Raw genomic sequence first — 14,331 nt, 5'->3', positions numbered from 1 at the left:
CTTCTTCACCCATGATCCAAGAATCGCTCCTTTGAAGCCCACCTCCGGCCGCCACGCAGCAACATCGCAACCTTACGGCCTCGTCTGAACCCGCCCGACCGAGACCTGGGGCCGCCTCATCGCCCCGACACCTCTCGGTCTCATCCCCGCCGCGGCCTCTGCTGGCCACTGCTGCGCCGCCGTCGCAATGTCGGCCGTCGAATACACAGCACCATGTGGGTCACGCTGACGGCAACCCGGCCGCCCCGCCGTTTCTCGCTGACTCCAGGTTCCTCTCTCCCTCTTGTATCCCCGCTCATGCCGTGCTCCCACTCTGCAGGGCCCGTCTTCGCGCTGGCATGGTCCAACCACCCGTCTTCGTCTAGCGCCGGCGGTTCATCTTCCTCGCTCTCCGCCTACAACCACCCACGCAACTCGTCGTCATCGTCGCGCTACGTACCGCCATCACCTTCCCCGCTCGCAAGAGGCCAAGACGACTACCCATACGGCCACACCGCGTCGCCCCCGGTCCCGGATTCGGCCCGTCTCGCCGTCGGGTCCTTTGTCGAGCAGTACACCAACCGGATCCAGATCCTCGGCTTCTCGTCCGACGATCCAGGGTCGCTCCAGCTGCTCGCCGATGCCTCCCATCCTTACCCGCCGACCAAGCTCGGCTTCCAGCCTTCCACCTTGGCCGACCCATCGTCGCATTCGCGCGGCCCTTCGTCGGAGCGCGAGCGGAGCGATCGTGCCTACGCCTCGCCGACGACAAAGATGGCCAAGCGCGGATCGTGGGGCGCAAAGGTGCGCAGCTCGAGCGGTGCAGACGACGGCGGCCAGTCGGGCTCGATCGACAACTATCCGGATCGCGAGCTGCTGGCCAGCACTGCCGACTGCCTGCGGATATGGGAGGTCCACCGCAACGAAGGCGGAGGGCACGGAGGCGACGACTCCTACCGCAGCGGATACGTCGGCCAGTCCGACCCGGGGCAGAAGCTCCGGTTCGGCCTTCGGGAGAAGAGCGTGCTCGCGCATGTGAGTGGACGTGGTAGCGGGCAACGCCGGCTGACGCTGCGCCGGCGATCGTCGTGGCGCCGCCGCTGACCTTGACCGCCCGCCTTGCGCCCCCTGCGCCGCCTCGTCCGCCCTGCAGTCGAAGAACACGACCTCGCCCCCGGCTCCGCTCACGTCGTTCTCCTGGAACACGCCATCGCCCAACCTGATCGTCACGTCTTCGATCGACACCACGTGTACCATCTGGGACCTGCCGACGCGGACGGCGCTGACGCAGCTCATCGCCCACGACCGCGAGGTCTACGACGTCGACTGGTGCCCTGGCTCGGCCGACGTCTTCGCCTCGGTCGGTGCCGACGGCAGCGTGCGCGTCTTTGACCTGCGCAGCCTCGAGCACTCGACCATCATCTACGAGACGGGCACCGTCCCGGGCCCGACCGAGTCGCGGCCAGGCACGTCCCTCAGCACCACGAGCAGCCGGGCGCCATCGACGCGCGGCGGCGTGCCGGCGACGCCGCTGCTGCGGATTGCCTTCAACCCTTGGGACGCCAATTACCTGGCCACCTTCCACCTCGAGAGCGACAGCGTGCAGATCCTCGACGTGCGGGCGCCGGGCTCGCCGATCCTCGAGCTGCGCGGCCACTCGGCCTCGGTCAACGCCATCGCCTGGGGCCCACCGAGCAGCGGGCACGGATCGCTCGGCCCGTCCAAGGGCATGGTGTGCTCGGCGGCCGACGATGCACAGGTGCTCGTCTACGACCTGGCATCGACCACGCTGCGCACCGCCTCGGCCCAGGGGCGGCGGTCGCGCAACGGCCACGCCGCGAGCCCAGCCGCGGGCGCGTCGATGGCCTACAGCGGCAGCTCCATGGCCGGCAGCCCGGGCCCGGGCTCGATGGCTGGCTCCATCGGCGTGGGCGCCGAGATCCCCTTTCTGGCGTACACGACGCCGACGCACGACATGGTCAACAACGTGGCCTGGCTCCGGGCCGGCGGCGGTGGCGGCAGCGGCGGTGGTGCGTCGTCGGCGGCGAGCGGTGGGCAGAGGAGCGTGGTGCAGGAGTGGAACGAGTTCACCGCGTCGTCGCAGCAGCAGCAGCAGTGGAACGGCCACGCGCCGCCCGAGAGCGACTGGATCGCCATGGCCGCCGGCAACTCGGTGCGCGCGCTCAAGGTCTAGGCGAGGGGAGCGGAGGCCGACGTGGGGTGCTGGTGCCGGAATGACGGAGGAGCGGGAGGGAGGCAGGGCCAGGGGCAGCTTTCTGTTCGTCTCCTGTCAGGATGCAAAGGACGAGAGCAGGGCAGGGCAAGGGAGGACGTCGATGCATCTAGAAAACCAGGAATATATACTCACTTGCCCTGCCTTCGTCGTCGACCATCGCTCGTCGTCCGAGTGGGGACTCGATCGAATGGCAAAAGGGAGGACCAGCGCCCTGGCGATGACAGCAGCAACGTCAACGACGGAAGAGAGGGGAGGGCGGTAACGGTGGAAAGAGGGCATGTCTGCTCGCGTCGGTGCGTTCCAGCATCTTCCCTCGGCATCCTTCAAAAAGGCGACGCTCGACTACTTCGACTCCTTCGCGTCTCCTCCTCCTCCTTCCTTCTTGTCCTCCGTCTTGGCGGAAGCGCCTCCAAAGGCGATTTTGCTGCCAAACGAGAACGCTCCAGGCTGCGAGACGCCGGACGTATTGGCGAACGACGAGCCAAACGGCGTGCTACCCGCCGCACCGCCTCCTGCTCCCGCTCCCGCTGTTCCAAAGGGCGAACCGAAAGCCGAGGTGGTAGAGGACGACGACGGCGTGGATCCGAAGCTGAACCCCGTCGTGGTCGCCGGCTTGGGTGGCGACGACGACGACGACGAGGAACCGGGCGAAGCTGCGGATCCGAATGTGAATCGGTGCGGAGATCCGCCAATCGATGGCGATGCAAAGGCCGGCGTCGTCGACGTCGTGGCGCCGCTGCTGCTGCTGCTGCTGCCGACCTGCTCCTTGTCCGTCTTGCTGTCGCCCGCCGACTTTGTGGCCTCGGATGCAGGTGCCGATGCAGCAGCTGATGTTGCGGGTGCGGACGACGTCGAGGTAGGGGCGGCGGCGGCCGGCTTGACGCCTGCGAACTCAAACCCGCCCTTTGGAATGTCAAACTTGGGGCCGGATGCGGCGCTGCCGTTGCTCGAGGACGACGAGGGCGGGGCAGCGTCGGATACGGGCTTGCCTCCGAACGTGAACCCGCCTGCCGGGAGCGAGAACTTTGGAGGCGCAGACGCGTCCTTTGTGGTGCCCTTGTCGGCTTCCTGCTTCGCTGGGGTCAAGGGAGCCTCAGTTTGTGCCGGCTTCGGTGTCGCTGCTGCCGTGGCGGTGGGTGCCGGAGCTGGGGCCGAGACCGGCGTAAAGGAAAACGCCGGCGGCTTGGGCTTCGGCTCGTCGGCCTTTGCGGCTGCGTCCGAGCCGGGCTTCGAAGAAGCTCCATTGACGGCAGAAGAAGCGCCGTTCTGCGCACCCGCCTTGCCCTCGATCTCCGCGCGGTGCTTGACGTACTGGCGCTCTGCGTCGCGAAGAGCCTGCGTCAGGTCGCAGAACGGATCCTCCTTGAGGCGCGTGTCAAGCTGTGCGAGCAGCGCGTCCTTGAGCGACACGTTGAGCCCGCGCAGGGACGAAAAGCGCTCCTTCTGCGACGCAGAGACGCTCGACCCCGAGGCCGTCCCTGCTGCGGAGGAAGCGGCGGTGGACGAGGCCGGTGTGGATGTGGACGCGACGATGCCAGAGAGGAAGCTGGACGTCGACGACGGCGGCTTGATCGGCGTGGTAGAAAAGGACGGCGCAGGCGCGGAACTGGTCGTCGAGGCAGCGGACGGGCTCGCCGTGCTGGCGCTGCCGCCGCCGCCGCCGCCGCCGAATGCAAAGGTCGGCGTGGCGCTCTTGGCCGGCGTCGTTGTGGCGGTGTTGGCCTTGCCGAAGCCGCCAAACGAGGCGAAGGGGTTTGCCTGCATTGACATCGAGGATCAAGAGCAGAGCGTGTTGGGCTCTGGTCTGTCAGTATACCAGCGTAACTGCGGACACAGAGAGTAAAGGGAGCCGAGGCCAGGCCACGTACCGGCTTGCTGGCGTCGTCCGACTTTGGTGCCGGCGTCCCGAACGAGAATGCCGGCGAAGGAGGGGCTGGCGTTGCTGGAGAAGCGGCACCAAAGCTAAAGCCAGGGCTGGCCGGCGAGCCCACCGCAGGGGAGCCCGCAATACGCCGTTTCGGGAGGCCTCGGATTCTTCGAGTGGCGACGGGGAGGCAGGAGCGAGTCAGCTCGTGAGATGAAATGCGACCGGCCGAGGAGCAGAGGCAGGCGCAAGACTCACTGTCGACCCTCGGATGCTGGCGACTGGATCGGATTCAAGAAGCGGCGGTCACGCAAGAGGGCATCGCACAAGTCAGCGGCGAAGCCCCGCAGCGTGGAAAGCCCTCTGATCGACTCACGGGAACCACGGGGGTGCCGTGCTGCATCTCGTCCTGTCCCTCGTCGTCGTCGTCGTCGCCGTCCTCGCGGCGCATCTGCTTGGCGGCTTGTCTCTTCATCGTGCGGTTCGCTCGGTTGCTGGGCGGGCGGCGATGTGGTGGAGTGAGGGTCAATGTGGTGGTGGTGCGCAGTCAAGGCACACACAAGGGCGCTGCAGAGTGTGGAGGGAGCGATCGCAAGGCTGAGAAGACGCGAATGACGGCGGACCCCAATTCAAAAAAACCCGCCGGCGGACAGGGCAAAATCGGGAACAGGGCCCGATGGTACAAGGCTCGAGGCGGCCTTGCGGAGTGCCCCTCCTTCTCCATGCCTGCAAGCTGCAGCAGCCATGGTTATGCCATACTCTTACGCTTCACCATATGCGTGAGCATTCTACAAGTAACATAGGTCAATCTACTAAGAAAAACAAGACAAGGTCAAACAGTGTAACAAGACAGAAAAGCTGAGGCCAAATTCAAGAAGCCAAGATCCAGTCACGGCAAAAGCCCCTCTATGCAACATATTGCCCTCTCTTACCACATCTACCAGCCTGAGGATCAGGACTAGCAGATGAGCAAGGTTGCAGGGCTCTTCTCTGGGCAGATGTGGGGGTTTGTGGGGCAAAGTGCTGAAAACGCTTGAAAATGGTGGGAAATCGACATTTTGCCCACACAAACTGCCTTCCAGCGCTCTGATCAGGCTGCTGCAAGCATCTTTGCAAGCCTGAGCATCTTGTCTAGCAGATGAGCAGCACCATCCCTGGTGTTCCAATATCCTCTCCTGGTCCCTTGTGCCCCATTGTGCCCGGACCTTGTCTGCATCCTCTTGCGTGAAGATGGTGTGACGACCTATGAAGTTGAATACAAGCCTGCTTCCACCATGGTCCAATCCCAGATCAACACGAGCAATGAATACCTCCTGCGCAACGCGATGTGGGTTCAGTTCCAGCAGAACGCGCTGACTTCCCCGCAAATTGTCGTACAACACAACGGCATCTCTCAGCTCGTGGCTCAACTTGTGGCTGGTGAACCCCCCTGCGACAAGCCCAAAAGGAACGTGGTTGGCCATAAAGACTGTGTGACGACCAACAACACCGTCAACAAAGTCCACTGGGTCAGCTCGGCGTTTAATCACTTCAATCGCCTGTACAACACTCCGATCAGCGGCTACCAAGGTGTCATCCAGACCTTGCCTAGGCACTACCAAGTCTATTTCCAGCAGCAGAACCAGGGGCACTTTCGGGACGCACAGGTGGCAGCAGCGCACTTTAACCGCCTTGCCAGGGTGGAGTACTCCAACATGCTAGATGGAGTCCCTGGGTTCCTTAATGACGTCCTCAACATCAATGTTGCCAGCACTCCACTTAATCAACAAGTTGCAAGGCTTGAGCAGCCCAGCATGCCCAGCCACATCACCCACAATCAGGAGGGAGTGGTGTACTTCTCCATCTTTGTCTGCAGGTGACTGCAGCTGCAATCAAGGCATAGGCTCGGTCAAAGGACAATGACAAGCCAGATGTGTTCTGTGTCCAATGTCAGCACTGATCAGCAAGGAGGCAGGTCAACATAGATCAGGCAACATTGCCAGTGGCCATGGTAACAGTCCAAGAGGTCTGGTACAGCTGACCAGGTCAGTGACAGTTTCACATCACAATCTGGATCCATGGAGGGGTCATGTACTGAGTCACACAGCTTCACTGCTACTGGTGCAGGACCCTGCTGCAGGCACTCTTCCATACTCAGCCCGAAGGAGGGGCTGATGTCTCATGACAGCATCAGCAAGGGTGATGGAGGCCTGCTTGAGCTGCAGTGCATCCCACTTGTCTTGTGCCATCAAGGACAATACAGCCTGCAAGAATGCCACAAGTACTGTGGTGAAAGCTCTAGGGTATGGCCATCTGCTCTCCTCTTGTGCACACTGACACTTCAGATCAACGGTTCTAGCATCAGCGCCTTCAATGTGGCGATAGGGCTGATGTCAAGACGTTGCATCAGTGCGCCCGAGCTCTAGAACGAGGTCCGAGACCCGGCTCAAGGGGCAAGACGGTCGGGCAGCGGATCCGCACTTGTCTTTTCCCGTTCTCGTACGTTTGATCTCCCCATCGGCGCGCAACCGCGTGCGGTTCCCCTCCGCCCACCATGATCGTCTTCTACCTCGCGCCTTCCCTCAAGCTGCTATAGCTCTTCGCTCCCTCACGCAGATACCCGCTGTGCGCGCTACCTCCTGACCTCGCTATCGCATTCGAAGCCCGACCGACCGCTTGGGAAGATCACGGCGCCGCCTTCCCGCCTCGATGTGGCGTCGGTCGAGGTTCGGTGGTTGGACGGGGCGACCGACAAAGGCGGGTCCTGGCTTGCGACGGCGCCGCTGCACGGGGAGGCCAGGCCAGGGCAGGCCTCTCCTTTGTTCGTGCGGGTGAACTCTGGGACGGTTCGGTGGCGTGGGTTCGACCGGGGCCGACATCGAAACGGCGACGGACGGACAAGGAGCGCCTTCTTATGCGAACGGAAGCCGCGACCAACGAATCATCGACCGTGACGGCGGCTCACTCGATTCAATCGGCGACGTCAAGGATCCCGCGGGTCGAACTCGACGTTGCGCCTGTCTAAGACCCCTACCGTACCGTTGCCAGTGACAGCCGGTCATCTCGGCGGCCGCCTCGTTTGGGTGTGAAGGAGAAGAGGCAGAGATGACCGACCGGCGAAGGCGGGCACTGAAATCGCTGCTTTAGCCGAAGCCCATCGTGGCAGCATCAGGGTGGGGGGCCCCGCCTTTTGTTCCGAACACGACCAACGCACAACTGCCCCGCCCTCGACGACGCCCTCGACGGCCGCCCGGTGCAAGTTCGGTCTTTGCCACACGAGCACTTCAACGCAGTCTGCCCGTGTCGCCGGCGGCCCCACCTGTGGGCAATCGCGGCATGACGAGAGCAAATTGGCCCGGATCTCCTCTCCGCCCTCGTGTCTGTGAACGTCGAGCCTCGTTGCGATAAGGCCGGAAGTGCCTCTCGGGTCGTCAATGCCAAGTCGGTGGCAAGGTGCTGTCAAGCCACGGCACCATCGGGTTTGGACCAAAGAGCGATGGTCTCGTGTCTCGCTGCCCCGCAGCAGGGCGCACTTACGCGGTTGCGCCTCCCAGCCGCAGCGGTTCCAAGCCTCGACAGTGGGCAGGCAGCCAGGCTGACCGGCAGGGGCACCGGCCTGTACGGTACACGTAACTACAACTGTACCTCGATGAGCAGCACGCACCGTGCTCCTGCCGCTCAATGTAGGGTGTGGTTCGCATCGCGACAACGAGGCCGAGCGAGCAAGGCAGATCTGGGTCTCGCCTGGTCGCTCTTGCCCCAAAGATCAGGTCCAAAGATCCGCCGCACCGTACGTCCTGTCTCCGGCTTCGGTGGCTTCGTCAAATTCCCAACAAGCTTCCTTCCGCCTCCGTCGTACCATCGCCGTCGCAGATTCGGGACGGCATCGATACGGTTGTCGACGTCGATTCGATGGAAGACCCGCCGTGGCATTACTGACCGAGCGCCGAAGAAGCAAGGGACGGGACGAGGGAAGAAGGCGAATCCTCCGGCGAGCTTGACCGACCGCACCTCCGCCACCCCCGTCGTTTGACCGGGCGGGCGCAGCGGAGACAAAGGTCCACGCGCGAGCCTGCGCGAATCATGCAACGGGCCGGGTAGGAAAGGTGGGCCTGTAGGCTGGCGAGCGCGGGGCCTGCGAGCAGCATCGCACCCCCTTCGTCAAGAAAGCTAAGCAAGCAAGGCCGCTGCCGTGCCGTGCTGCCTTTCGCAGAGTCTTGCAACGGAAGGGAATCGAGCAAGGTGCGGAGACACCCAGACACGCCCTAGTGGGGCTGCCCTGACCCAGCCTGTGCTGCCGCATCGTCGCCTTACCCCACACAACTGCCGTCCCCGCAACTTTGCTGCTGCTGCTGCTGCTGCCCCGCGCCGCGACCTCAATTAGCGCGCCTCGCTACGCCGCGACCCTCTCTAGCCCTCTTGTCCATGGGGCTTGGCTCTGCCTTTGCCCGTCTAGGCCGCGACCACGTCGACGCTACGGTATGCCGTGAACGATCTGGCCATGTGTCCTTCTCGAGGCACTATTCCCGGTCTGGGGCTGCGTTGGGGAGCAGCAACAGAGCAACAGGGCAACGCAGCTGCAGCTGGCCCCGCTGGCCTCGCCCGTGGAGCACCCGCCTTCATACGTACCCTCCTTCGTGGCAGAAGCCATATAAGAACTTCAGCTGGCTGGTGGCAATCATTCGCCCATCCCTCGTCCCTCCCTCCGCCCCTTGTATCTCTGGCACCCTTCGCTTCTTTCTCCTTGCACGCGTCTTGCGCGCTCACTTCCTCCTCTAAGCCCAGCCTTTGATCGGCCTTTCGGCCATCGCCGTCGCCCCCTCACCCGCTTCCAACCGCTTTCCAGCACCGCCACCATGGGCCTCCTCCGCAAGAAGGAGCAAGGCACCGCCGTCGACCGCGCCGTCACTGGTGCCGAGTTGAGCCGATTCCACTTCGTCTTTGCCTTCACGCTCGTCTCGTCCCTCTTCTTCGTCTGGGGCCTCTCGTATGGTCTGCTCGACTCGCTCAACAAGGCCTTCCAGGTCTCGCTCAACCTGACCAGGGCCGAGTCGACCGGTCTCCAGGCAGGTGCGTTCTCGTTTCTGGCCCGTCCGGTGCTGCCGCGTGGCTGAGTCGCGTCTCGCTGATGCTGACTGCCATTATCCACCTTGCCTCCGCACCCGCACTTCGCACTCTTCATACTCGCACCTTCGACTCCAACAGCCTACTTCGGCAGTTACCTCATCAATGGCTTCGTCTCGGGCTCGGCGATGCGCAAGTACGGCTACAAGAACGGAATCCACTTTGGCCTGGCGCTCTTCTCGATCGGCGCCGTCCTCTTCTGGCCGTGCGCCATCTACAAGAGCTTCCCGGGCTTCATCGTCTGCACGTTCGTCACCGCCAGTGGTCTCGCTTGGCTCGAGGTGGCTGCCAACAGTTATATTACGGTCATCGGTGCACCCAACATGGCCGCTTTTCGGTGAGTGACGCCGCGACGCGATCCCGTCCTCGAACGCGTCCCAGGCCGTCCCTCCCCCTCCTCAGAACCTAGCTCATCATCCCTCTATCATCGTCGACCATCTTCTTCCCCATCAAAGACTTGTTTTCGCTCAATCCTTTAACGGAGTGGCTACTGTGATTGGTCCCATCATTGCGTCGCACACGTTTTTGAAGACGGACGCAAAGGACCTCAACCACATCCAATGGGTCTACCTCGGAATCGCGCTTTTCGGCTGCCTGATCAACTTCCTGTTCCTGGTCTGCCCGCTGCCCGAGGTCAAGCAGGAGGTCAACGAGGCCATCGAGTCCAAGGTCAAGGGCGGCCTGTTCAAGCAGTACCACCTCATCGCGGGCGCGGTCACCGAGTTCATGTACGTCGGCGCCCAGGTCGCCGTCGCGTCGCTGGCCATCAACTACTTTACGGAACAGCCGGACATTTCTATCTCGACGTCGGCGGCTGCCAACCTCTACGCTGGATGCCAGGCCGCCTTCACCCTTGGCCGCTTCCTGCTGGTCCCGGTGCTCTTCTACGTCGACTCGGGCCTGATCCTGGGCCTCTTTGGCGTCATGTGCGTCGTCTTTTCGTGCCTGACGGCCGGCCTCTCCTCGTACGGCGGCATCGTCTCGCTCTTCTGCCTTTTCTGTGAGTTTCGAGGGCCGTTATGTCGGGTTCAGGTCTTCCAGTCATCGACGAACGCGCGGCTGACCATCATCACCATCTCCGTCCGACCCTTGTTGCGCAGTCTTTGAGGGCGTCTGCTACCCAATCATCTTCACGCTGGCGACGAGCAACCTTGGCTCTTACCAGAAGATTGGCTCGGCGCTGGTCGCGGCGGGAGTGTCTGGTGGTGCCGCCTGGCCCTCGGTGCAGGCCGTCGTGGCCGACAACACGAGCACGCCCAACTCGTACCACATCCCCATCATTGGCTTCGCCATCGTGGCCATGTACGGCTTCGGCATGAACATGCATGCATCCAAGCAGCTGGGTCGCTGGGCGTGGAGGAAGCCGGCCAACGAGGAGATCAAGAACGTCATTGCCGCCGTGCCCGACTCCAACCACTACGGCGACGCCGAGCACGCGCGTCACGGCTACGGCGACGAGGTCGACGGCGACAAGGGCTCGCACGACGGCAAGGGCGGCTACCCGGTCGTCAGCTACACTTCGTAGGCGGCCGTGCTCCGCCTCGCTGTTCTCTTCCCTGCTCCATGTCCTTCCCGTCATCTCCTGCGACGATTACGATTTTATCTGGGCGGTCCTCGCTCGCCCCGCCTGTCACGTTAGCTTCTCGACTCAGTGTTTCCGGTGATATCCTGCAACGACTTGTACACTATCCGACCGTCGTGTGCCGCTCGAGTGTGTGGTGCCTGGTCATTCAACGCCAGGCTGTGCGTCGTCGTCGCTTGTCTGGCGGTGGCTGCGCGTTTTTTGCCGGAGCCTCTCGGCGACGTCTCGCTCAGTATTGGCGAACATTGCGCCAGCACAAAGCGTTCACCCTCGCCATTGCCTGCTGGACGGAGTCGAAGCACCTTCTCGGCGTGAAGAGCAACGATCGACGGCAATCGAGAGCTGCGCACACCATGCTGTGCCACGCCGCCCGCGCTACACGACGCGCGGGCTTGGGCACACGACACGCCCGGCCTGCCTGCACCGCTCCGCTGGAAGACGAAAATGCGGGGTTGCCTAGCCCTGCATGCGTCGGACCGCGGGCCAGCAGGCAGAGAGGCAGGCAGGCAGGCCGGTTGAAGCAGTTCTACGCACGCGGCCAGCGCGGCGCGGCGCGGCGCGGCCAATTTCGGTTCTTCGGCGGGCGGAAAATTTGAGCTCGCGACGGCGGGCCAGGCGAGGCGCGGCCAGCAGGCATGGAGGCAGGGAAGCAGCGAAGCAGGGCGGGCCGTTGCCGGCGTTCCTTCCATCCACCACCACCACTGAACCCATCTCTTCTCGCCGCTCCGCTCCACGTCCACGTCCACCGCAAACGCACGCACACACCTGCTCCTTTTCTCACGTTCCATCGCATCGCACCACATCCTCTCGCTCGCCCTCTCTTGACCGCTCCCCTCACTACCCGCACACACGCGCAACACAGCATACACGCAGCCCACCCTCGCAACCACGCTTCCCACTCCCGCTACACCACCCCCAGTCCACGATCTCGAGATGCTGGCCACCCCGACTTCGTCCTTCTTCCACTACGGCACCTCTGCTAGCGCCACCGGTGGCGGCGGAAAGAGGAAGCGCCTCAGCGCCTGCGGCTTCGAGTCCAGCTTTGCCCCCTCGTCGCCCTCGTCGCCCTCCGGCTTCGAGGCCATGGGAAAGCGTGTCAGGACGGCCGCGCCCGCCACTTCTTTGCTTGACGCCAGGGTAGGCGAGGAAAATATCCCCTTCTCGGCCGCCTTCCGCTCCAGCGGCGCCATCACCAACAGCCCCTCCAGGCCCCCCACCGTCGAAGAGCAGCAGGCCTGGTCTTCCAGCAGCTCGATCCGCCTCGAGCACGCGCTCGCCCCCCCACCCTCCTCGTCCCACATGTCGCTCTCGTCGCTGGCTAAGGCCAAGCAGCGCCAGATTGAGCTCGAGGTCGATGACGACGACATGATGATGATGATGCCCGCCGCGCCCTCCACGTCCGCCTCTGCCACTGCTGGCACCGCGGCCGCTGCCGCAGAGGTGCGCAAGAGCAACTGGGTCCGCGTCGTCACCTCGTACGGCCACAGCTTTGTCCGCGCCGACGAGGTCGAGGCGCTCATGAGCGAGGGCGAGGTCCACTGCATCTCGTCCGACGACGGCACCTCGAGCCACGCCGCATCCCCCAGCGCCGGCGATGCGGCCGAGTCGAGGCTGTGGGACTCGATCGAGGGCGACGTCGAGATGGACGGCTAGGCGGTGTTCTCCGGGTCCATGCATCCGCAGCAGCGACCGATGCCTGCTCAGTTCTGGGGTCGAGGGTGGCGCCGAAGCTACTCCAGCCCAGCCCCGAGCCTCGCCGAGGGCGGCGGCCTGACTCTGGCCCTCGTAGGCGAACACTGGCGCCACAACGTCCCTTTTCTCTTTGCTCAAAAGCCTTGCAGACGAGAGTCAGCCTCTTTGGCTGATGTCCCGCACCAGACTCTGCCAGTCGGTCGCCAGACAACCGCAAAAAAAAGAACATCGCGACCAATCGCGACCCTCGACCCAATCGAGCCCGACAGCCCCACCGACTCGACTTGACCTGGCCTGACCCGTTTCTCTCTCGCTTCCAGCCCGGCAGCCCGGCAAGCCTCGACCAGCAAGCACCGGCCAGCGTGTACTCTCTTGACTCTCCGTCCTCGTCCTCGGCCTTGTCCTCGCGCCTCCGCTCCTGCTCTCTCTAGCCCTTGCTCCATCTGACTCGATCCGACGCTGCCAAAACGGCACGGCTCCCGTGCGGCGGCCTCGACTTCGAGCCTTGAGTCACCTTGTATTTCTACCGTTCCCGCCAATGCTGCTGCTACTGCAGCGTCTTCGACAGCAGGGCCCAGCCTAGTCCACTGCGACCTAATCGATGCGTCTTCTTGTCGCTCCCACGTCGATTCGACTCGACTCGACTCGACTCGACCCGATCCGACTGCAACGACGGCGGTTGATGGCACGCACGCTTAGCCCGGAGGGAGGGCGCCGGCGTCGATGTCTGCGATCTCCTCCTCGAACAGCTCGTCGTTGCCCGACCAGGACGAGGTGATGGGTGATCTTGGCAGGACCATGGTGCCTGTCGGGGCGCAGACAGGGGTTTCAGGCAGGCAGGCAGGCGGAGAAGACGTCTCGAAAGGTGAGTAATCGGGAAGGCTCGACGGCATCGGCGCAGCAGCGACCGCACGCAGCACTCACCGGAACGAGCGCACTCGAGGACGCCAAAGGGACGGACGAGCTTGAGGAAGGCGTCGCAGCGGGAGCTCTTGCCGCTCACCTCGACAATGACGCTCGAGGAGCTGACGTCGACGACCCTGCCGCGGAACTGCTCGGCGAGGGCAATGACGCTGCGCATATTGTCGCTCTTGACCCGGAGGGCCTCGGTGGGCGTGAGGGGCAGGGCGCCGCCGTGCTGCTGCTGCTGCTGGCCCTTGCCGGCCTCGCGCTCGACGAGGAGCTCGGGCGGGACGGGACCGATCTGGGACTCTTCAAAGTACTCTGGGCCGAGGATGGACACCTTGACGAGCATGAGTTCGCGCTCGATGACCTTGGTGTTGGTGTAGTCGAGGACGGCCCAGACGGGGACGAGGTCCTCGAGCTGGCGGCGGGCCTGCTCCACGACGCCGTCCTGGCCGCGCAGCACGATGCACATGCGCGACAGGTCCTTGATCTCGGTGCCGCACACGACGAGCGAGTCGATGTTGAAGCCGCGCCCGGCCAGCGTGCCCGCCACGCGCGACAGCACGCCGGGCTCGTTTTGCACCAGCGTGTTGAGGATGTGCCGCTTAAACGGCTGGCGCGACGGGGGAGGCGTGTTGTACAGGATGTTGGACACGGCCTCGCCCGCATCCAGCGACGGCGGCTCGAGCGAGGGCAGCGGAGGAAGCTTGCGCAGGCGGTGCGCCAGCTTGTAGTCGAGCGCCGACGTGCTGTCGCTCTCGCCGCCGCGGTCGGAGCGCACGGGCGCCGTCGTCGAGAGCGAGCGCAGCATCGCCGTCGTCCTCGTCGCCGTCGTCGTCGCTGTGGTGGTGACCGACGACGTCGAGGCGATAGCCGCCAGCGCCAGCCGGCGAGACGCCATGGGCGCAATGGTCGAAATCATCCCGAGCGAAGCCAAGCTGGGTGGCAGGCGATGCGATGCGGTGCGGT

General features: G+C 63.9%; 5 protein-coding genes across 5 annotated transcripts; 3 read left to right on the top strand and 2 right to left on the bottom strand.

Annotated features, from left to right (window-relative positions):
- Positions 1-187: 187 nt before the first annotated feature.
- PFL1_01795 (uncharacterized protein) lies at positions 188-2,173 on the top strand (the record flags this gene model as incomplete). Its single annotated transcript, XM_007879304.1, has 3 exons — positions 188-215; positions 320-1,014; positions 1,133-2,173. 3 exons carry the CDS (start codon positions 188-190, stop codon positions 2,171-2,173), a joined length of 1,764 nt encoding a protein of 587 aa, XP_007877495.1.
- A 384-nt stretch (positions 2,174-2,557) lies between these two features.
- Positions 2,558-4,554, bottom strand: PFL1_01794 (uncharacterized protein; the record flags this gene model as incomplete). Its single annotated transcript, XM_007879303.1, has 4 exons — positions 2,558-3,973; positions 4,084-4,249; positions 4,338-4,360; positions 4,456-4,554. 4 exons carry the CDS (start codon positions 4,552-4,554, stop codon positions 2,558-2,560), a joined length of 1,704 nt encoding a protein of 567 aa, XP_007877494.1.
- A 4,360-nt stretch (positions 4,555-8,914) lies between these two features.
- PFL1_01792 (uncharacterized protein) lies at positions 8,915-10,707 on the top strand (the record flags this gene model as incomplete). Its single annotated transcript, XM_007879302.1, has 4 exons — positions 8,915-9,128; positions 9,264-9,519; positions 9,638-10,182; positions 10,283-10,707. 4 exons carry the CDS (start codon positions 8,915-8,917, stop codon positions 10,705-10,707), a joined length of 1,440 nt encoding a protein of 479 aa, XP_007877493.1.
- A 990-nt stretch (positions 10,708-11,697) lies between these two features.
- Positions 11,698-12,417, top strand: PFL1_01791 (uncharacterized protein; the record flags this gene model as incomplete). Its single annotated transcript, XM_007879301.1, has 1 exon — positions 11,698-12,417. One exon carries the CDS (start codon positions 11,698-11,700, stop codon positions 12,415-12,417), a length of 720 nt encoding a protein of 239 aa, XP_007877492.1.
- Positions 12,418-13,151: 734 nt separating this feature from the next.
- On the bottom strand, positions 13,152-14,263 carry PFL1_01790 (uncharacterized protein; the record flags this gene model as incomplete). The annotated part of the gene is made up of 2 exons (XM_007879300.1): positions 13,152-13,261; positions 13,381-14,263. 2 exons carry the CDS (start codon positions 14,261-14,263, stop codon positions 13,152-13,154), a joined length of 993 nt encoding a protein of 330 aa, XP_007877491.1.
- Positions 14,264-14,331: the final 68 nt, after the last annotated feature.

The sequence above is a fragment of the Pseudozyma flocculosa genome (genome assembly GCF_000417875.1).
Source record: "Pseudozyma flocculosa PF-1 unplaced genomic scaffold scaffold00004, whole genome shotgun sequence".
NCBI classification, from domain to species: Eukaryota; Fungi; Basidiomycota; class Ustilaginomycetes; order Ustilaginales; family Ustilaginaceae; genus Pseudozyma; species Pseudozyma flocculosa.
Note: the sequence above shows the minus strand (reverse complement) of the source record. Positions and strands in the feature narration are given on the sequence as shown.